Below are 23,100 nucleotides of genomic sequence, written 5' to 3' on the forward strand. Positions count from 1 at the left end.
AAAAAAAGTGAAACCGCGATAAACGAACCGCGATGTAGCAAGGGATTACTGTAATTTGAATTTCAAGTGACGTCAGCAGCGCGACGCGGCGTCGCGCGGCGGTTGTTTACATAAAGGACAAAGATTGATCACGGGACGACAAAGATGACGAAGGGCCCCACGTACTACCGGCATCATTAGCGGCTTTGTTTCTAAGTGACACGGCGGACGAAGAGTTTGAAGGATTTGGACTGACACAGAAGGTTTGAAAAACTATTATGGCTTTTACCCATGCCCGGTCCTACTCTACGGAGCTCTCTTTCACTTCCGTGGATTGAAGTCGGGGGCCGGCGCTCGGCCGGGTGGCTGTCCAGGGACGGTGGATGGGGCTCGGACAATGCTTTTACGCACGCCCGGTCCTACTCTACCGAGCTGTCTTTCACCTCCGTGGATGGAAGTCGAGGGCCGGCGCTCGGCCGGGTGGCTGTCCGCGGACGGTGGATGGGGCTCGGTCATGGCTTTTACGCACGCCCGGTCCTATTCTATGGAGCTCTCTTCCACTTCCGTGGCTGGAAGTCCACGCCGCCACACGCCTGGAAGTTTGTTTTGTTAAATAAAGAGCCGTTTACCAAACCCACGTCTTTCCTTGAACTTTGTTAACGCTACAATATAGTTATATAGTAGATCTGTGGAATGACGACAAGGCTGACGTCTGGGCGCACGCGCGGCGTTGTTGACGAAGGATGAGGAATTTGATCGATGGATTTAATGATTTAGAGTGCACAGATGGTTTGATAATACTATTGCTTATATAATAGTTATTTGATATCTAATTTATATATCGTTATATGGGCCTGTGGAATATTTTGAAGCGCAAGCACCGTCAGCTGCGCGCACCCGTTGTTGACAATGGACGATCGATAGATTTAATGATTTGGAGTGACACAGATGGTTTGATAACATTATTTCTTATATAATAGTTATCCATCCATCCATCCATTTTCTGAACCGCTTAGTCCCCACGGGGGTCGCGGGAGTGCTGGAGCCTATCCCAGCCGTCAACGGGCAGTAGGCGGGGGACACCCTGAACCGGTTGCCAGCCGATCGCAGGGCACACAGAGACAAACAACCATTTGCACTCGCACTCACACCTATGGACAATTTGGAGTCTTCAAATATAATAGTTATTTGATATATAATTTATATATCGTTATATGGGCCTGTGGAATATTTTGAAGTGCAAGCGCCGTCAGCGGCGCGCATGCATTGTTGACAAAGGACGATCGATGGATTTAATGAATTGGAGTGACACAGATGGTTTTATTAACGTGTTATTTATGTAATAGTTTTTTTAATAACTCTGAATTTTACGTCAGGGCCGTTCTCAGCTCTTCGTTTGTGTTTATGTCACGTTAGCATACCTATCGTTTAGCCTGTTGTTGCTCGTTCATGACTGTTCTTGGTGTTGGATTTTGTCGAATAAATTGCCCCCCAAAATGCGACTTATACTCCGGAGCGACTTATATATGTTTTTTTCACATTTTTGGGCATTTTATAGCTGATGCGACTTGTACTCCGGAGCGACTTATAGTCCGAAAATTACGGTAGTAAGTATGAGCACATGTTCAATACATACGTTTGCTTTTGCTTATCTGGGGTCAGGTTGCTATTATTTCATTAATTCAGTGTTTTATCACATTTATTTCTTTATAAACAGATTCTTTTGTTCAGACAATAAAAATTTTAGGTTACCTGCTGACAGTTCCGACTGCTACTCCAGTCTTCTTCAGAGCCGTCAACCGACGTGCTGCTGATGTGTCATTTATCCATTGGCGGACTTGTCAATTTTACATGAAAGCCAAAGACCACCAAAGGCTGAGGGGCCGGCTCGGCAGACCTGTCATAGCTAATGGTTAAATGACACGTCAGCAGCACGCCGTATGGCGGCTCTGAAGAAGACTGGAGTCGTAGTCGAAACTGTCAGCAGGTAACATCTAAAAATTTCACAATTTCAGAATCTGTTTATAATATTACAAAGACATGATGAATCTCATGTCAAGTCAAGTTTATTTGTATAGCCCTAAATCACAAGCAGTCCCAAAGGGTTTCACATAGACAAACAATTGACAATTATTCTCAAAGCATCCCCTGATCTTAAGCTCCCAAAAGGGCAAGGAAAAACTCAAAAAAACCCTACTAGGGGAAAAATGAGAAACCTTGAGAAGGGACCACAGATCGAAGGATCCCCTTTCAGGATCACCAGGCTGCAATGGATGCAGAGAGGGCACATAAAATACGTAATATGAAAATCAATGAAAAAGTGGATGTCCAAGTCAAAGCGAAGAGCTGCCGGAGGTGCCCTCGATTTTGCTGGCAGTGTCTTCGAGGAGGGTAAGCTGCAGTTCCCTCATACTAAATTGGTCCACGAGAATCCCGATAGCCGCTGTCAGCTTGGGTGTCACCTAACCACCTCCCCAGCTGGGGAGGGGTGGGGGGAGGGTGAGGGGGAGCGAAAACAAACTCCAGCCGAATCGGCCACTACAGGTTAATTAAAGGCCATATCATAGAAATGTGTCTTTCAACGTGTCTTAAATGTTTCTACTGAGGTAGCAGTTCTAATATCCATTAGTAGGGCATTCCAAAGCTCTGGAGCCCGAATAGAAAATGCTCTAGACCCTGCAGACAGTTTTTTGGCCCTCGGGGTCACTAAGAGACTAGTGTTTTGCGAGCGGAGGTTACGAGACGGAACGTAAGGAACGTAAGGAACAACTAGGTCGACGAGATATGAAGGTGCTAAACCATGCAATGATTTATAGGTTAATAGAAGAACCTTGAAGTCACATCTTAAATGGACCGGGAGCCAATGTAAGTTAGCTAATATTGGGGTAATGTCTCTCGTCTTGTATTGGCCAAATTAATGCACGGCGCCATGAATTTGAATACACAGAGCAATTAGTCTCAATTTTTCCAAAAATAGAAACTGTTTGGCTTCCCTTAAAGATTGCTTGCATTCCTATATTTTCATCCTGTAGGGGAACTGCCTGGGTCCCCGTGGCTGCCTGTCAGCATGTCCAGTACCCATTGGTTTGTAACATGACAGAAGCCTTCTCCGACCCATGGCAGTCCTACATAACCCAGGTTACAGCCAAGCTGCGAGCTCAGGCCTCTTGGCCATTGACGCATCCTGGATTCAAGCCAATCAAAGACAGTGAGTGACACTTTATTTTTGTTAATTATTTAGTTATGTAATTATTATTTAATTATTTATTCTAATTAGGTAAATACATTTTGTATGTGTTAACCTATTATGGCCTAAAGCGTGGGGCCCGGCCGGGCACAGCCCGAAAAGGAAACGTGGGTCCCCATTTCCATGGGCTCACAACATGTGGGAGGGGCCAAAGGGGTCGAGTGCATTGTGAGCTGGGCGGCGGCCAAAGGCAAGGGACCTTGGCGGACCGATCCCTGGCTGCAGAAGCTGGCTCTTGGGGCATGGAATGTCACCTCACTGGCTGGAAAGGAGCCCGAGCTGGTGTGCGAGGCAGAAAAGCTCCGACTAGACATAGTCGGACTTGCTGCCACACACAGTTTGGGTTCCGGTACAAGCCCTCTCGAGAGGGGCTGGACTCTCTTCCACTCTGGAGTTGCCCACAGTGAGAGGTGTCGAGCAGGTGTGAGTATACTTATTGCCCCCCAGCTTGGCGCCTGCACATTGGGGTTAACCCCGGTGAACAAGAGGGTAGCCTCCCTCCGCCTTCGGGTGGGGGGACAGGTCCTGACTGTTGTTTGTGTCAATGCTCCAATCAGCAGCTCAGAGCACCCACCTTTCTTGGGGTACCTGGAGGAAGTGCTGGAGAGCGCTCCTTCTGGGGACTCCATCGTTCTACTGGGTGACTTCAATGCTCACGTGGGCAATGACAGTGAGACCTGGAAGGGCGCGATTGGGAGGAACGGCCCCTCCGATCTGAACCCAAGCGGTATTCTATTATTGGAATTCTGTGCTCGACACGGATTGTCAATAATGAACACCATGTTCAAGCATAAGGGTGTCCATGTGTGCACTTGGCACCAGGACACCATAGGCCGCAGTTTGATGATCGACTTTGTAGTCGTGTCATCAGATTTGCGGCCGCATGTTTAGGACACTCGGGTGAAGAGAGGGGCGGAGCTGTCAACTGATCACCACCTAGTGGTGGGTTGGCTCTGACGGTGGGGGAAGATGCCGGTCCGACCTGGCAGGCCCAGACGTACTGTGAGGGTCTGCTGGGAACGTCTGGCAGAATCCCCTGTCAGGAAGAGCTTCAACTCCCACCTCTGGTGGAGCTTTTCCCACGTCCCGGAGGAGGCGGGGGACATTGAGTCCGAGTGGACCATGTTCCGCGCCTCCATTGTTGAGGCAGCCGACCGGAGCTGTGGCTGTAAGGTCGTTGGTGCCTGTCGTGGCGGCAATCCCCGAACCCGCTGGTGGACACCGGCGGTAAGGGATGCCGTCAAGCTGAAGGAGTCCTATCGGGCCATTTTGCCTGCGGGACTCTGGAGGGAGCTGACAGGTACCGGATGGCCAAGCGGAACGCGGCTTCGGCGGTTGCTGAGGCAAAAACCCGGGCATGGGAGGAGTTTGGCGAGGCCATGGAGAATGACTTGCGGACGGTTTCGAGGAAATTCTGGTCCAACATCCGGCGTCTCAGGAGGGGGAAGCAGTGCACCGTCAACACTGTTTATAGTGGAGATGGCGTGCTGCTGACCTCGACTCGGGACGTCGTGAGTCGGTGGGGAGAATACTTCGAAGACCTCCTCAATTCCACCTACACGCCTTCCATTGTGGAAGCAGGGCCTGGAGACTCTGAGGCGGACTCTCCAATCTCTGGGGTTAAAGTCACTGAGGTAGTTAAAAAAACTCCTCGGTGGCAAGGCCCCAGGGGTGGATGCGATCCATCAGGAGTTCTTAAAGGCTCTGGATGTTGTGGGGCTGTCATGGCTGACACGCCTCACAACATTGCGCGGACTTCGGGGATGAAGCTTCTGGATTGGCAGACTGGGGTGGTGGTTCCCCTCTTTAAGAAGGGGGACCGGAGGGTGTGTTCCAATTACAGGGGAATCACACTCCTCAGCCTCCTTGGTAAGGTCTATTCAGGGGTGCTGGAGAGGAGGGTCTGTCGGCAGGTCGAACCTCGGATTCAGGAGGAGCAGTGTGGCTTTTGTCCTGGCCGTGGAACAGTGGACCCTCGGCAGGATCCTCGAGGGGGCATGGGAGTTTGCTCAACCAGTCCACATGTGTTTTGTGGACTTGGAGAAGGCGTTCGTCCGTGTCCCTCGGGAGGTTCTGTGGAGGGTGCTTCGGGAATACGGGGTGCCGAGCCAACTGATAAGGGCGGTTCGGTCCCTGTATCACTGATGCCAGAGTTTGGTCCGCATTTCCGGCAGTAAGTCGGATTCGTTCCTAGTGAGGGTTGGACTCCACCAAGGCTGCCCTTTGTCACCGATTCTGTTCATAATTTTTATGGACAGAATTTCTAGGTGCAGCTGAGGCGTTGAGGGTGTCCGGTTTGGGGACCTCATCATCGCGTCTCTGCTTTTTGCAGACGACGTGGTGCTGTTGGCTTCTTCAAGCCGTGATCTCCAGCTCTCACTGGAGCGGTTCGCAGCCGAGTGTAAAGCGGTCGGGATGAGGGTCAGCACATCCAAATCCGAGTCCATGGTCCTCGGTCAGAAAAGGGTGGAATGCCCTCTCCGGATCGGGTATGAGATCCTGCCCCAAGTGGAGGAGTTCAAGTATCTTGGGGTCTTGTTTACGAATGAGGGCAGGATGGAGCGCGAGATCGACAGGCGGATCGGTGCAGCGTCGGCTGTAATGCGGACTCTGTACCGGTCCGTCGTGGTAAAGAGAGAGCTGAGCCAAAAGGCAAAGCTCTCAATTTACCGGTCGATGTACGCTCCTACCCTCACCTATGGTCACGAGCTATGGGTCGTTACCGAAAGAACGAGATCCCGGATACAAGCGGCCGAAATGAGTTTCCTCCGCAGGGTGTCTGGGCTCTCCCTTAGAGATAGGGTGAGAAGCTCGGTCATCCGGGAGAGACACGGAGTAGAGCCGCTGCTCCTCCATGCTGAGAGGAGCCAGATGAGGTGGCTCGGGTATCTCAACAGCATGCCTCCTGGACCATCCAGGCACAATCCAGAGGCACCGTCCCCGATGTCCACGCAATGCTGTAGAGATGCGTCAGCCATGACAGCCCCACAACATCCAGAGCCTTTAAAAACTCTGGGCGGATCTCATCCACCCCTGGGGCCTTGCCCCCGAGGAGTTTCTTAACTACCTCAGTGACTTCGATCCCAGAGATTGGAGAGTCCACCTCAGAGTCTCCTGGCCCTGCTTCCACAATGGAAGGCCTGTCGGTGGAATTGAGGAGGTCTTCGAAGTACTCTCCCCACCGACTCACAACGTCCCGAGTCGAGGTCAGCAGCACGCCATCTCCACTTGAAACAGTGTTGACGGTGCATTGCTTCCCCCTCCTGAGACGCCGGATGGTGGACCAGAATTTCCTCGAAGCCGTCCGGAGGTCGTTCTCCATGGCCTCGCCAAACTCCTCCCACGCCCGTTTTTTTGCCTCAGCAACCGCCGAAGCCGCGTTCCGCTTGGCCATCCGTTACCTGTCAGCTGCCCCCGAAGTCCCGCAGGCCAAAACGGCCCGATAGGACTCCTTCTTCAGCTTGACGGCATCCCTTACCGCCGGTATCCACCAGCGGGTTAGGGGATTGCCGCCACGACAGGCACCAACCACCTTACGGCCACAGCTCCGGTCGGCTGCCTCAACAATGGAGGCGCGGAACATGGTCCACTTGGACTCAATGTCCCCCACCTCCTCCGGAACGTGGGAAAAGCTCTGCCGGAGGTGGGAGTTGAAGCTCTTCCTGACAGGGGATTCTGCCAGACGTTCCCAGCAGACCCTCACAATACGTTTGGGCCTGCCCCGTCGGACCGGCATGTTCCCCCACCATCGGTTGAGGAGGCGTTTAGTTGTCATAAAAACTCCCCTTTTTTTTGTCTTCCGGGTTAGAGCAACGCTGGCCTCTGGATTGTTGACTGCCGCTTCTACCCAGAACCGTGTCAGCTATTTGTTTGTCCCCTGTCTGTTTTGTGTTTCCCTTTTTAAGTGTGCCCGTTTTTTCTTTTCTTTTTCTCGCCTTTTCACCTGCCCACCGCGTATCTCTGGAGCTCTGCTTGCACCTCTCTGTTCCCGCTCCCTCTGACTACGAGCTACGCTAGCCAGCTAGCCAACCCACCACCGGACCCTCCTACCTCCCGGCTCTGAGCCTGTAGCTGCTCGCTCTTGGCTCGGCAAACGGCTTCAACCCAACTTTCTGGGCACTTGGCCGGCGTCCTCGGGGGGAGCACCCGCTCGCTGCGAGCTCGCCGGTCGTGGCTCGGCTGTGTGCCGCCATGGGGCGTGCCGTTTGCACGGGTACAGTCGGGATTGACCAACACCACCACCCACTCCACCAACATCACGACTCGGTCCACTGCTGCTTCCATGCATTTCACTGCCTACCAACTTCTAGCTAACCAGCTACTAGCCACTTCTACCATTTTATCTGGATTATTCCCAGCTGCTGTCACGTCTCAGCTCCTCCATGAATTATCACTTCTGCTACTCCGGGCTTCTATTCCACCAGCTTCTCGTCCAATTGTCTACACTGCTGCTGATCTTCATCATCTCAACAATAATCAACATCTCCCTGCTGCTGCTGCCTCAGCTGCCAGCAAGGCTGGGATCCTCCGCCGTCGCCGCTACATCCACCGTAGCTCCGGACTATCTTTTAACCGACATTTCCCTGATGGCTCACCCATCCCCTCTTTCTGGACTACCTCTCGCCCTTCCGTCACCCCCACCTCCCGTACTGTCAACCTCAACAATCTCCGCTCCCCCAGCCCCGCTCCTTCATCCATCTCCCTCGCGCTGCTGAACTGTCGCTCCCTCTCCAACAAATCACTAGTTATTTTCAAACTACTTTTGGACAATAACTTGGATCTGCTCCTTCTCTGTGAAACATGGCAACAGCCCCTGGACTTTTTTACTCTCAACCAAGCCACTCCGTCCAACTACAGCTACATCGCCAAACCCCGCCTCTCTGGGCGAGGAGGTGGTATTGCTGCCCTCCACCAGCTCAGTGGCCTAGTGGTAGAGTGTCCGCCCTGAGACTGGAAGGTTGTCGGTTCAAACCCCGGCTGGGTCATACCAAAGACTATAAAAATGGGACCCATTGCCTCCCTGCTTGGCACTCAGCATTAAGGGTTGGAATTGGGGGGTTAGATCACCAAATGATTCCCGAGCGCGGCACCGCTGCTGCTCACTGCTCCCCTCTCCCCCAGGGGATGGACTAAAATCACATGGGGATGGGTTAAATGCAGAGGACAAATTTCACCACACCCAGATGTGTGTGTGACAATCATTGGGACTTTAATCTTTTTAACTTTAATAAGCGGTCCCTACCCATCACTGAATTGGACCTCAACCTCCCATCTATTTCATCCTTTGAATATCTCGCATTTTCCCTCCCCAACTCTACTACTGCTGTTCTTATCTACCGCCCCCCAAAGTCACATCCGTCTTTTCTTTCTGAACTCTCTGAAATCCTCACCATCGTATCCTCAGTCTCCTATTGCCTCCTACTCATTGGTGACTTCAACATCCACATCGACCAGCCAACTGCTCCACTGACGTCTGACTTCATCTCCCTTCTGGACTGCTTTCATCTCACCCAGCACATCAACTTCCCCACCCACACCAAAGGCCACACCCTGGATATAGTATGCTCCTCCTTTCCACTCACATCCAACCCCCGTCCTCTCACCTTTCCACTGTCAGATCATCTCTGCATCCTCTTCTCCGCCCCTCTACCCTCGCCTCATAATTCCACAAAACGCACCATCTCCTACCGCAACATCAAGACTGTAAACCCAATCACGCTTTGCCAGCTCTTATCCTCTGCCCTTCCCTCCGACCCCACTTCTTCCTCCCCTGATGACCTCGCCACCATGCTCAACAACATCCTTTCTGACTCCCTTGATTCCCTAGCCCCCTGGAAAACTTCCTCTGTTACATTCACTAACTCTGCCCCTTGGTACACCCCGGAACTCCGCTCCATGAAACAACCTGGCCGTCAACTCGAACGTCTCTACAAAAGAACCCGCCTCACCGTCCATGCCGAAACCTTCAAACAACACATCTCCTCCTATCGTGATGCTCTTCTTGCTGCCAAATCTGCTTACTTCTCATCTCTCATTAATAACACCAACCGGAACCCCCGCATACTGTTCTCCACCGTCAACAAATTGCTCCAGCCACCAGCCACCAAGCCACCCTCCTCACCCGCCCTCTGTAATTCCTTCCTTGTCAACTTTAACAACAAAATCGCCCAAATCAACAGTTCTCTGACCGACACCATCAATAACGCCTCCTCCCCCACCTCCCCTGCTCTCCTGCACCCCCTTCCTGACCTCCCGCCCTTCCCCTCTCTCACTGCCTTCTCCCTTGTCGACTCCTCCACCATCCTAGACATCATCACCGCATCCAAGACAACCACCTGCTCTCTCGACCCCCTTCCAACGACCTTAACTAAGGCCTGCCTCCCTGTCCTCCTCCCTCACCTCACCACCCTTTTTAATCAGTCTCTATCCCTTGGCCACTTTCCCACTGTCTATAAATTTGCAGCCATCACCCCCGTCCTCAAAAATCCCACCTTGGACCCACTCAACCTCTCCAACTACCGTCCCATCTCCAACCTTTCATTCCTCTCCAAAACCCTTGAACGCATTGTCTCCGCCCAACTCCACACCCATCTCCAGTCCAACAACCTCTATGAACCCTTCCAGTCCGGATTCCGCCCACTTCACAGGACCGAAACAGCTCTTGTTAAAGTCACCAATGATCTCCTCATTTCTGCAGACTCTGGTGCCCTCAACATCCTACTACTACTTGACCTTAGCGCAGCCTTTGAAACTGTGAACCATTCCATCCTCCTCCAAAGGCTGCGCCAACTAGGTGTTGAGGGCACTGCACTCGACTGGCTCACCTCCTATCTCGCCAACAGAAACCAGTTCATCTCTCTCTCCGGTCACACATCCATCCTCTCCCCAGTTACACAAGGGGTCCCCCAAGGCTCAGTTCTTGGCCCCCTCCTATTCATCTGTTACCTCTTTCCCCTTGGTAATGTCATCCGCAAACTCAATCTGGACTTCCACTGCTACGCTGCTGACACCCAGATCTATATACGTACCACACCAACCTGTAACCCTTCCCTCACCCACTTTGAAACCTGCATCTCTACAATAAAAATATGGCTGACCCACAACTTTCTCAAACTCAACAGTGACAAAACAGAGCTCCTCCTCATAGGCACTAAATCCTCCCTCAATAAAACTGGATCCATCACACTCACCATTGACTCCTCAAACATCACTCCCTCCCCTCTGGCACGCAACCATGGCGTTATTTTTGACCCCACACTGTCCTGCCACCCTCATGTTAGCTCAGTTGTTAAGACCTCCTACTTCCACCTCCGACGCATCTCCAAAATCCGGCACTGCCTCGCTCTCCCGGCCGCTGAATCCCTCATCCACGCCTTCATCTCATCCCGGCTTGACTACTGCAACTCCCTTCTCACTGGAATCACTGCTCACTCACTCCATAGACTTCAATTAGTCCAAAACTCTGCTGCCCGCCTCCTTACCCACACCCGGTCCCGTGAACACATCACTCCTGTTCTCCACTCTCTTCACTGGCTCCCCATTAAGGAGCGTATCATCTTCAAGATACTCCTCCTCACCTTCAAAGCCCCTCACCACCTGGCTCCCACTTACCTATCCGACCTCGTTGTCCCCTACTGCCCCAACCGTCCCCTCCGATCCTCCAATACTTCACGTCTGACAGTCCCAAAATCTAAACTCAAATCCTTTGGTGACAGAGCCTTCTCCTGCACATCACCCTGACTCTGGAACTCTCTCCCTCAGTCTGTCTGTGACTCACCCACACTCCCCATATTTAAGTCCCGTCTAAAAACTTACCTCTTCTCTCAAACCTATGACCTCCCCTACCCATAACTGGTTTCCTCTTCCTAATTTTATCCCATTGTCTCTTCCCCGTCCCCCTCCCCTCATGTATGTCTTTGCCTTGTTCCCTGTAAGCGTCTTTGGGTTTTTGAAAAGCGCTATACAAATTTAATGAATTATTATTATTATTATCGGAGCGAACCCAACACCAGGTGGTGATCAGTTGACAGCGCCGCCCCTCTCTTCACCCGAGTGTTCAAAACATGCGGCCCCAAATCCGATGACACGACTACAAAGTCGATCATTGAACTGCGGCCTAGGGTGTCCTGGTGCCAAGTGCACACATGAACACCCTTATGTTTGAACATGGTGTTCATTATTGACAATCCGTGTCGAGCACAGAATTCCAATAATAGAATACCGCTCGGGTTCAGATCGGGGGGGCCGTTCCTCCCAATCACGCCCTTCCAGGTCTCACTGTCATTGCCCACGTGAGCATTGAAGTCACCCAGTAGAACGATAGAGTCCCCAGAAGGAGCGCTCTCCAGCACTTCTTCCAAGGGCTCCAAGAAGGGTGGGTACTCTGAGCTGCCGTTTGGTGCATAGACACAAACAACAGTCAGGACCCGTCCCCCCACCCGAAGGCGGAGGGAGGCTACCCTCTCGTTCACTGGGGTGAACCCCAATGTGCAGGCGCCCAGCCGGGGGGCAATAAGTAGGCCCACACCTGCTTGACGCCTCTCACCGTGGGCAACTCCAGAGTGGAAGAGAGTCCAGCCCCTCTCGAGAGGGCTTGTACCGGAACCCAAACTGTGTGTGGAGGCAAGTCCGACTATGTCTAGTCGGAACCTTTCTGCCTCGCACACCAGCTCGGGCTCCTTTGCAGCCAGAGAGGTGACATTCCATGTCCCAAGAGACAGCTTCTGCAGCCGGGGATCGGACCGCCAAGGTCCCTGCCTTTGGCCGCCGCCCAGCTTACACTGCACCCGACCCCTTTGGCCCCTCCCACAGGTGGTGAGCCCATGGGAAGGGGGACCCACGTTTCCTTTTCGGGCTGTGCCCGGCCGGGCCCCATGGGCGAAGGCCCGGCCACCAGATATTCAGATAGCATGGATATTCAAAAAAAGGTTTTTGAAATCAAATGCATTTATTAACAGCATTAAAAAATATTTCACCAAAAAACTACTATCACTGATTCTCATTAAAGGAGACATTGTTATTATGAATAACAGTTTCCATCACTTCAGTGCCTGCAGGTCAGATTTTTGAAAGATGTTCATCTTATGAGGCGAAATCACATCAAACGGCAAACGTTCTGGCAAAATACATCATGTTGAAGATTCAGTGAAAGAATGTCTAAATAAATTAATAAAGAAATCAAAACGGCAACACGGTGACGGATATCTGAAAATCAGAGCAGAGCTTTAACTCACAAACACCTGGTGACAGACGTGAGACAGCAGGAAACACTTCCTTAAAGTCGGCCTTAAGAACTTTAAAAGTTAAGATTAGTCGAAAACAGGTGGTGCAACAAAGACCTGCCTCTGTCCTTGACTTCTCGCTTTGACGCTCAGTACAGCACTTGCCCGCTGAAGACCCATCCCCCTCCACACGAGCAGCCCCTGTGCCTCTCTGCCATTAGCGTGTGGACACTTGCTGCTATCAACACCCGTAAGGCAGCAGGCCCAGACAACATCCCAGGTCGAGCGCTGAAGGACTGCGCTGAGGAGCTTAAGGGTGTCTTCACAGACATCTTTAACACTTCCCTGCAGCAAGCCATCGTCCCATCATGTTTCAAGGCTGCCACCATCATACCTGTGCCGAAGAAAACTGCTCCATCCTGCTTCAATGACTACCGCCCCGTGGCACTGACACCCATCATCATGAAGTGCTTTGAGCGGCTTGTCATGACACACATCAGATCCATTCTCCCCCCCACCCTTGACGCCTTCCATTTGCATACCGAGCCAAACAGTCCTCTGACGATGCAATCTGCTCTGCCCTCCACTCATCCCTCACCGACCTGGAAAAAAGAGACTCGTATGTGAGATTGCTGTTTGTGGACTTCAGTTCTGCATTCAACACCATTGTACCACAGCGACTCATCTGCAAACTCGACGAGCTGGGACTCAGTACCTACCTCTGCAACTGGCTACTGGAGTTCCTCTGTCAGAGGCCTCAAGTAGTATGTGTTGGCGAGAATATCTCAAGCAGCATCACGCTGAGCACGGGAGCCCCCCAAGGCTGCGTGCTCAGTCTGCTGCTCTTCACCCTGCTGACGCATGACTGCACTGCAAACTACAGCAACAACCACATCGTGAAATTTGCTGACGACACGACTCTGGTGGGTCTCATCACCAAGGGCGATGAGTCTCAATACAGGTCAGAGGTCGATCTTCTGACCACATGGTGCAGGGAAAACAACCTCCTGCTGAACGTCAGCAAGACCAAGGAGATTGTTGTTGACTTCCGAAAGGGTCATACCCAACACCTGCCACTGACCATCGACGGTGCTGTGGTGGAGAGAGTGAGCAGCACCGGATTCCTGGGGGTGCACATCAGTGAAGACCTCTCCTGGACCACCAACACTGCATCACTGGCGAAGAAAGCTCAGCGCCGCCTGTACTTCCTGCGGAAACTCAGGCAAGCAAGTGCTCCACCAGCCATCATGACCACATTCTACCGTGGCACCATTGAGAGCGTCCTCTCCAGTTGTATCGCTGTGTGGGGTGGAAGCTGCACTGAATACAATATGAAGACCCTGCAGCGCATAGTGAACACAGCTGGTAGGATTATTGGTGCTTCACTCCCCTCCCTGAAGGACATTTACACCTCCCATCTCACCCGCAAGGCGACCACGATTGTGAGTGATGTGAGTCACCCCGCTCAGGGGAAGGTTTCTGGGTGGCTTTAGCGTAAACTGTCTGAAAGCTCAGCGCGCGAATTACAAGAATGCTAACGTCACAGCCCACACTCGAAATTCGGCACTGATAGAAATAGAGCGCGGAGTGCGCGAGATCTGTACTACTGAGTACGTACACGCACTTGTGAGTGTGCAGACACGGCTTCCGGGAGTAAATGCGTGGGCGGGCGCTTACCCATCTACTGGGGAAATGCAGTCATTGCAGGGAAAATGACCAAAAAAATATTTAATAATACAATTTATTCAGGTTTGGCGGGCCGGATTAAATGGCCCCGTGGGCCGGATGTGGCCCGCGGGCCGTAAATTCCCCATGTCTGTGATAAGATCAGGGGATATAGTCAACTGTGTCGTTAACATTTGTCTACTGTGCGCATGTGACAACCTTTGAGACTTTTCTGTGATTTCGGGCTATATAAATAAATTTGATTTGGCTTCAACTTGTATGATTTAGCTCAGCTGGACTTGCCAGCGGTGGCTGTGACTCCATGTCGAAAAAATCTGTGTGTGGACCTTCTGCCTCAAACGCCGCATCTATGGGAATTCTACAACTCACTCAGCTACGAACTCAGGATCGAGAACAGTGACGCAGGCAGAACTCCGGTAATGTTGAGAACTAACGTACACAAGTGTTAAGGAATCTACTTTTTACTTGTAACTTTTGCTTTCATGTGTTTGTAGGCTAGTTGCTTGGTGTGGGTCCACTTCCTAATTGCCATACACTCTTATGACTTCACTTGCACTCTATAGATATTTAGAAATTACATAGCCACTCCCGCCACACTCCAATTGAACTGTTGGGGCAGGTACTCTTGTCCTGCTCCCTTTCCCGCCTGTCCTATTCCAAAACTTGAATTTGTTTTTCTTTGCAGAGCAGTTCCTGAATGAACAACTTCATTTTAGGAGCAACTTTCTAACTTTGTTTTTTAAACAATAAAAATGTGACAATATAAGAAATGAACAATTATTTGTTACGCTTAGAATAAACAGTTTCTATTCCTTAAAATTTCTTCTCTAGAAGCAAAGCTAAATTCATCCATCCATCCATCTTCTTCCGCTTATCCGGGGTCGGGTCGCGGGGGCAGCAGCTTCAGGAGGGACTCCCAGACTTCCCTCTCCCCAGCCACTTCATCTAGCTCATCCCGGGGGATCCCAAGGCGTTCCCAGGCCAGCTGAGAGACATAGTCTCTCCAGCGCGTCCTGGGTCGTCCCCGGGGTCTCCTACCGGTGGGACATGCCCAGAACACCTCCCCAGGGAGGCGTCCAGGAGGCATCCTGATGAGATGCCCGAGCCACCTCATCTGGCTCCTCTCAACGTGGAGGAGTAGCGACTCTACTCAGAGTCTCTCCCGGATGACCGAACTTCTCACCCTATCTCTAAGGGAGAGCCCGGACATCCTGCGGAGAAAACTCATTTCGGCCGCTTGTATCCGGGATCTCGTTCTTTCGGTCACGACCCATAGTGAGGGTAGGAGCGTAAATCGACCGGTAAATTGAGAGCTTTGCCTTTTGGCTCAGCTCTCTCTTTACCACGACGGACCAGTACAGAGTCCGCATTACTGCCGAGGCTGCACCGATCCGCCTGTCGATCTCGCGCTCCATCCTCCCCTCACTCGTGAACAAGACCCCAAGATACTTAAACTCCTCCACTTGGGGCAGGATCTCATCCCCGATCTGGAGAGGGCATTCCACCCTTTTCCGATCGAGGACCATGGACTCAGATTTGGAGGTGCTGACTCTCATCCCGACCGCTTCACACTCGGCTGCGAACCGCTCCAGTGAGAGCTGGAGATCACGGCCTGAAGAAGCCAACGTCGTCTGCAAAAAGCAGAGACGTGATGCTGAGGTCCCCAAACCGGACACCCTCAACGCCTCGGCTGCGCCTGGAAATTCTGTCCATAAAAATTATGAACAGAATCGGTGACAAAGGGCAGCCTTGGCGGAGTCCAACCCTCACTGGGAACGAATCCGACTTACTGCCGGAAATGCGTACCAAACTCTGGCATCGGTGATACAGGGACCGAACCGCCCTTATCAGTTGGCTCGGTACCCCGTACTCCCGAAGCACCCCCCACAGAACCTCCCGAGGGACACGGTCGAACGCCTTCTCCAAGTCCACAAAACACATGTGGACTGGTTGGGTGAACTCCCATGCACCCTCGAGGATCCTGTTGAGGGTGAAGAGCTGGTCCACTGTTCCACGGCCAGGACGAAAGCCACACTGTTCCTCCTGAATCCGAGGTTCGACCTCCCGACGGACCCTCCTCTCCAGCACCCCTGAATAGACCTTACCAGGGAGGCTGAGGAGTGTAATTCCCCTGTAATTGGAACACACCCTCCGGTCCCCCTTCTTAAAGAGGGGAACCACCACCCCAGTCTGCCAATCCAGAGGCACTGTCCCCGATGTCCACGCGATGCTGTAGAGATGTGTCAGCCATGACAGCCCCACAACATCCAGAGCCCTTAAGAAATCCGGGCGGATCTCATCCACCCCCGGGGCCTTGCCACCGAGGAGTTTTTTAACTACCTCAGTGACTTCAACCCCAGAGATTGGAGAGTCCGCCTCAGAGTCCCCAGGCCCTGCTTCCACAATGGAAGGCGTGTCGGTGGAATTGAGGAGGTCTTCGAAGTATTCTCCCCACCGACACACGACGTCCCGAGTCGAGGTCAGCAGCACGCCATCTCCACTGTAAACAGTGTTGACGTTGCACTGCTTCCCCCTCCTGAGACGCCGGATGGTGGACCAGAATTTCCTCGAAGCCGTCCGGAAGTCATTCTCCATGGCCTCGCCAAACTCCTCCAACGCCCGGGTTTTTGCCTCAGCAACCGCTGAAGCCGCGTTCCGCTTGGCCATCCGGTACCTGTCAGCTGCCTCCGGAGTCCCGCAGGCCAAAACGGCCCGATAGGACTCCTTCTTCAGCTTGACGGCATCCCTTACCGCCGGTGTCCACCAGCGGTTTCGGGGATTGCCGCCACGACAGGCACCAATGACCTTACGGCCACAGCTCCGGTCGGCCGCCTCAACAATGGAGGCGCGGAACAAGGTCCACTCGGACTCAATGTCCCCCGCCTCCCCCGGGACGTGGGAAAAGCTCTGCCGGAGGTGGGAGTTGAAGCTCTTCCTGACAGGGGATTCCGCCAGACGTTCCCAGCAGACCCTCACAGAACGTTTGGGTCTGCCAGGTCGGACCGGCATCTTCCCCCACCCTCGGAGCCAACCCACCACCAGGTGGTGATCAGTTGACAGCTCCGCCCCTCTCTTCGCCCGAGTGTCCAAAACATGCGGCCGCAAATCCGGTGACACGACTACAAAGTCGATCATCGAACTGCGGCCTAGGGTGTCCTGGTGCCAAGTGCACACATGGACACCCTTATGTTTGAACATGGTGTTCATTATAGAAAATCCGTGTCGAGCACAGAAGTCCAATAATAGAACACCGCTCGGGTTCAGATCGGGTGGGCCGTTCCTCCCAATCACGCCCTTCCAGGTCTCACTGTCATTGCCCACGTGAGCATTGAAGTCACCCAGTAGAACGATGGAGTCCCCAGAAGGAGCGCCCTCCAGCACTTCCTCCAGGGACTCCAAAAAGGGTGGGTACTCTGAGCTACCGTTTGGTGCATAGACACAAACAACAGTCAGGACCCGTCTTCCCACCCGAAGGCGGATGGAGGCTACCCTCTCGTTCACCGGGGTGAACCCCAATGTGCAGGCGCCCAGCCGGGGGGCAATAAGTATACCCACACCTGCTCGACGCCTCTCACCGTGGGCAACTCCAGAGTGGAAGAGAGTCCAGCCCCTCTCGAGAGGGCTTGTACCGGAACCCAAACTGTGCGTGGAGGCAAGTCCGACTATATCTAGTCGGAACTTTTCTGCCTCGCACACCAGCTCGGGCTCCTTTCCAGCCAGAGAGGTGACATTCCATGTCCCAAGAGCCAGCTTCTGCAGCCGGGGATCAGACCGCCAAGGTCCCTGCCTTTGGCCGCCGCCCAGCTTGCAATGCACCCGACCCCTTTGGCCCCTCCCACAGGTGGTGAGCCCATGGGAAGGGGGCCCACGTTTCCTTTTCGGGCTGAGCCCGGCCGGGCCCCAGCAAAGCTAAATTGATTTTTAAAAAATCTGCTGTGATTTAATTTTACAAAATAAAATGTATTCCTTTATTCACTCTTTGCAGACATAGAGAACAAAAACATGCATCCAGATAACTTGTGTAGAGTTAAGACTGGCACTGAGAACAAAAGATTTTTCAATCAACTGACTTCTTTTTCTGCTGTCCCTCATTTTCTTCACTATTCCTTGGTTACACAGCCTTTGTGCAGTCAGTGACAAACTGAAAATTTGTATTTGACAATTACCGTAATTTTCGGACTATAAGTCGCTCCGGAGTATAAGTCGCACCAGCCATAAAATGCCCAGAAAAGTGAAAAAAAACATAAGTCGCTCCGGAGTATAAGTCGCATTTTGGGGGGCAATTTATTCGACAAAATCCAACACCAAGAACAGACATGAACGAGCAACAACAGGCTAAACGATACGGTATGCTAACGTGACAAACACAAACGATCAAATTTCTCGTCTTTTATCTATCGTCCTTTGTTAACAATGCCGTGTGCCGCGCCGCAGTTCAAATTATTCCACAGGCCCATACAACGATATATAAACTATATTTTAAATAACTATCACATAAACAACAATATTATCAAACCATTTGTGTCACTCCAAATCATTAAATCCATCGATCAAATTTCTCGTCCTTTATGTCATCCTGGTGACAGAGGACATGTCCAGAGGATATGGCGCTTTAAAGTGTTAATTACTTTATTTGATTTTTTCTCTCTATTTTTCATGTTTTGAATATGTTCAAGATAAAGATATCAAAGCATGTGAAGTGATCAACTATACTAAAAATAACATGTGAAGTGGTCAACTATACTTGTAAGTAAGTGATGTGTTAATGATCAAGTAAAAATTTGTGAAAAAAACATATAAGTCGCTCCTGAGTATTAGTCGCCCCCCACCCAAACTATGAAAAAAAACGCGACTTATAGTCCGAAAATTACGGTAATAATTTTGCTGCCTCTTTGAAATGAACATGAAAACAGTTCCCAAAACACTTCACTCCTACTACAGTACTACCACAATGGATGTTTGATTCTCTGTTTTACTATTCAGTGCATGATAATGAGGTCCAAAATAATGAGTTTGATGCGAATACATGCAAAAATGTTTATATGTGTGTGTATGCACACACACACGCACATGTCTCTACTCACAAAAATGTTTTGACAAATATCTTAATTTTATTTTAAGTTAGAAATGAGGCTGGAGAGGTCAAAGGTGCAAAATAGTGCTTATCCAGTGTAGCCTAAATGAACGAATAAATAAAAAAATCAAGTAATCCAAGACTGCTAACCATGACAGTTCAGTGCAGTGGCTTGGTGCCCATCCCTAACAGTTTCACATTCATGTGGGTGAAAGCTTTTATTTTCCTTCCATGAATCATGTACTGTACTGTATCTATGTGGTCTATGCTGGTGGGGACAGTTTTTTCAGGAACCCGAATCTCTGAAGGGAACTGTTCTGAAGAACCTTGCTCCCGGGAACTACTGCATCTCAGTTCGATTTTCTGACAGCTTTATCCCGAGACAGTCCAACTACAGCCAGCGTCATTGTGTCGTTACCACAGGGATTTCTACTTCAGGTAAATGGCTCTCCTTTTGATTTGACATTCTCTCTTTCAATTTCCATTCTAAATTTCTAATTAGATGTATGTAAATTTATTACAACTTAATGATGTGTCAAATTACAACATTGGTTACCTCAAAGCACAATTTATAAGGAGTATGTAAGATAGTGATTAGACAGCATATTTATTGCACAGGTGTGCCTTAGGATGGCCAAAAAATCAATAAAAGACCACTCTGAAATATTCAGTTTTATCACACAGCACAATGCCCCAGATGTTGCAAGGTGTGGAGAGTGGGTGCAATTGAGATGCTGACTGCAGGAATGTCCACCAGAGCAGATTCATGAATTGAATCATCATTTCTACACCATAAACTGTCTTTAAGACGTTTCAGACAATCTGGCAGTATATCCAACTAGCCTCACAACCGCAGAACACGTGTAACCATACTAGCTTAGGATCTCCAACGTGCCCCTGACCCTCATGATGATAAGCGGTACAGATGATGGATGGATGTCAGATATCGTCTCAGGGAAGCTCATCTGCATGCTCATTGTTCTGCTCAGGCTCTTGACCTGGCTGCAGTTCGTCATTGTAACCGACTTGAGTGGGCAAATGCTCACATTCGATGGCGTCTGGCATTGTTTTCACTGGCAGACAGATGTGTTGCATCATGTGGGTGTGTGGTTTGCTGATGTCAACGTTGTGGCTCGAGTGGCCCGCGGGGGAGGTGGAGTTATTTTATGGACAGGTGAATCAATAAAGTACCTACCGACCATACCCACCCTACCCTACCCGACCCAACGCGACCCGACCTAAAAAATAAAACAAAAAAACGTGGCTTTAAGTTGTGTGTGAAATAGTCCAGGTCAAGTCTTCGCTCTAAATTGCAATGTCTTGTGCATTGCTAGTGAAGGTGGAAAATATCCACTCTTTTTAAATGACCAATTAACTAAAAAAGCCTTATCCCTTTGTGGAGTTTCGAGGTGCTCGTTGGGTGGATACAGGAATCAATACACGCACTCGTCTATCGCGTCAGCGACACAACAAAGTATTTATTCCTACCAAAATTGTCTAATAACAGCAAGCAAGCCAGTTCTCTAAGCACAGCTGTGGGTCACATCTGTCCATCCCTAACCGCGAGGGTAGTGATGCAGAGAGACAAAGAACGACTTTCCCTGACCCAGACTTTATACAAGACATTTCACGAAAAAGGGTGGACTTTGCAGTTTGTGTGTGTATTTGTGTTCTTTGTTATTGGCTGCCACGTGGGTAACTGTGTTTGAAGTTGGTCAGCCCGATCCTTCTTCTTTTCCTTTCCGCTTTTCCCCTCAGGGGTTGCCACAGCAAACCGTCTGATTCCATCTCACCATCTATCCTGTGAATCCTCTTCTCTCACCCCAACTAACTTCATGTGCTCTTTCACTCCATCCATAAATCTCCTCTTTGGTCTCCCTCTTGACCTCCTGCCTGGTGGTTCCATCCTCAGCATACTTCTACCAATATATTCATTTTCCTTCCTTTGAACATGTCCGAACCATCCCACTCTGGCCTCTTTGGCCTTATCTCAGAAACACCTAACATGTGCTGTCCCTCTGATGTACTCGTTCCTGATCTTATCCAATCGCGTCACTCCCAAAGAGAACCTCAGCATCTTCATCTCTGCCACCTCCATCTCTGCCTTCTGTCTTTTCCCCAGTGCCACTGTCTCTAAACGATACATCATCGCTGGTCTCACCACTGTCTTGTACACCTTTCCCTTCATTTTTGCTGATACTCTTTTATCACACATCACCCCTGACACTTTTCTCCACCCATTCCACCCTGCCTGGATGTGCTTCTTCACCTATTTTCCACACTCTCTGTTGCTCTGGACTGTTGACCCTAAGTACTTAAAGTCCTCTACCTTCTGGATTAATGGGACGTCAAACGCTTTGTGTGGCGGGCTCCATCTAGTGTGGAAACTGAGAAGTGCAACAGAGTTGAGCTCAAGCTTCTTGTGCGGGCCATATTCACTTATGTTTTCAGAATTTGCTGCGGGCCGCAGTTGGCCCGTGGGCCGTAGTTTGGACACCCCTGGTTAAAGTTAAAAAAGTTAAAGTCCAAATGATCGTCACACACACATCTTGGTGTGGTGAAATTTGTCCTCTGCATTTAACCCATCCCCGTGTGATTTTAATCCATCCCCTGGGGGAGAGGGGAGCAGTGAGCAGCAGCGGTGCCGCGCTCGGGAATCAGTTGGTGATCTAACCCCCCAATTCCAACCCTTAATGCTGAGTGCCAAGCAGGGAGGCAATGGGTCCCATTTTTATAGTCTTTGGTATGACCCGGCTGGGGTTTGAACCCACAACCTTCCAGTCTCAGGGCGGACACTCTAGTGAGCTGGTAAATACAGTTCGTCACTACATCAGTAAGTGCGGGTTAAAACTCTACCATGCAAAGCAAAAGCCGTTTATGAACAACATCAAGAAACGCCGCCGGGTTCTCTGGGCCCGAGCTCATGTAAAATGGACTGATGCACAATGGAAAAGTGTTTTGTGGCCTGATGAGTCCACTTTTCAAATCGTTTCTGGAAACACTGGACGTCGTGTCCTCCGGACCAAAGTGGAAGCGGACCATCCGGACTGTTATCAACGCAAAGTTCAAAAGCCAGCATCTGTGATGGTATTAGTTCTCATGGCATGGGTGACTTACATTTCTGTGTAGGCAACATAAATGCTGAAAAGTACATACAGATTTTGGAGCAACATATGCTGCCATCCAAGCGACGTCTTTTTCATGGACGCCGCTGCTTATTTCAGCAAAATAATGCCAAGCCACATTCTGCACGTGTTACAACAGCGTGGCTTCGAAGTAAAAGAGTCCAGGTTCTCCCCTGGCCCGCTTGCAGTCCAGACCTGTCTCCCATTGAAAATGTGTGGCGCATTATGAAGCGTAAAACACGACAGGGAAGACCCCGGACTGTTGAACAACTGAAGCGGTTCATCAAGCAAGAATGGGAAAGAATTCCACATGAGAAGCTAAGAGAATTAGTCTCCTCTCTTTCAAAACGTTTAATGAGTGTTATTAAAAGGAAAGGTGATGTAACGAAGTGGTAAACATGCCCTTTCCCAACTTCTACTGCACGTGTTGCAGCCATGAAATTCTAAGTTACCGTTTTTTTCCGTGTATAATGCGCCCCCATGTATAATACGCACCCTAACAATGGCATGTTGATGCTGGAAAAAAGCCTGTACCCATGTATAATACGCACCCAATTTTTTTCTTTTTTTTCTTTTTTTTTTTTTTTTTAAGTCCCAATGAACGTCACACACGCAGGGAGGCAATGGGTCCCATTTTTATAGTCTTTGGTATGGTCTTAACTAGGCTGGATGTATTTTTTTTGTTGCCGTTGATTTCTCCGACTGCCCGTAAAGGCACCACCGCGATCAGATGAAAAGAGAGGAAAGTGACGTGCGGACATGTGAAAA

General features: G+C 50.6%; 1 protein-coding gene across 8 annotated transcripts in view; it reads left to right on the top strand.

Moving 5' to 3' along the window:
* Positions 1 to 23,100, top strand: part of LOC119139697 (interferon alpha/beta receptor 2-like) — a 65,751-nt gene that overhangs the window by 12,995 nt on the left and 29,656 nt on the right. For 5 of the 8 annotated variants that reach the window (XM_037280639.1, XM_037280637.1, XM_037280643.1 and 2 more), the window contains 3 exons: positions 3,012 to 3,187; positions 14,401 to 14,549; positions 19,489 to 19,645. In XM_037280639.1, the coding sequence (XP_037136534.1) occupies positions 3,012 to 3,187; positions 14,401 to 14,549; positions 19,489 to 19,645 (482 nt within the window). Of the gene's footprint in view, positions 1 to 3,011; positions 3,188 to 14,400; positions 14,550 to 19,488; positions 19,646 to 20,196; positions 20,382 to 23,100 lie in introns of all 8 variants that reach the window. The other 3 variants (XM_037280644.1, XM_037280645.1, XM_037280641.1) reach the window with 3 other exon arrangements.

The sequence above is a fragment of the Syngnathus acus genome, chromosome 21, assembly GCF_901709675.1.
Source record: "Syngnathus acus chromosome 21, fSynAcu1.2, whole genome shotgun sequence".
Lineage (NCBI taxonomy): Eukaryota > Metazoa > Chordata > Actinopteri > Syngnathiformes > Syngnathidae > Syngnathus > Syngnathus acus.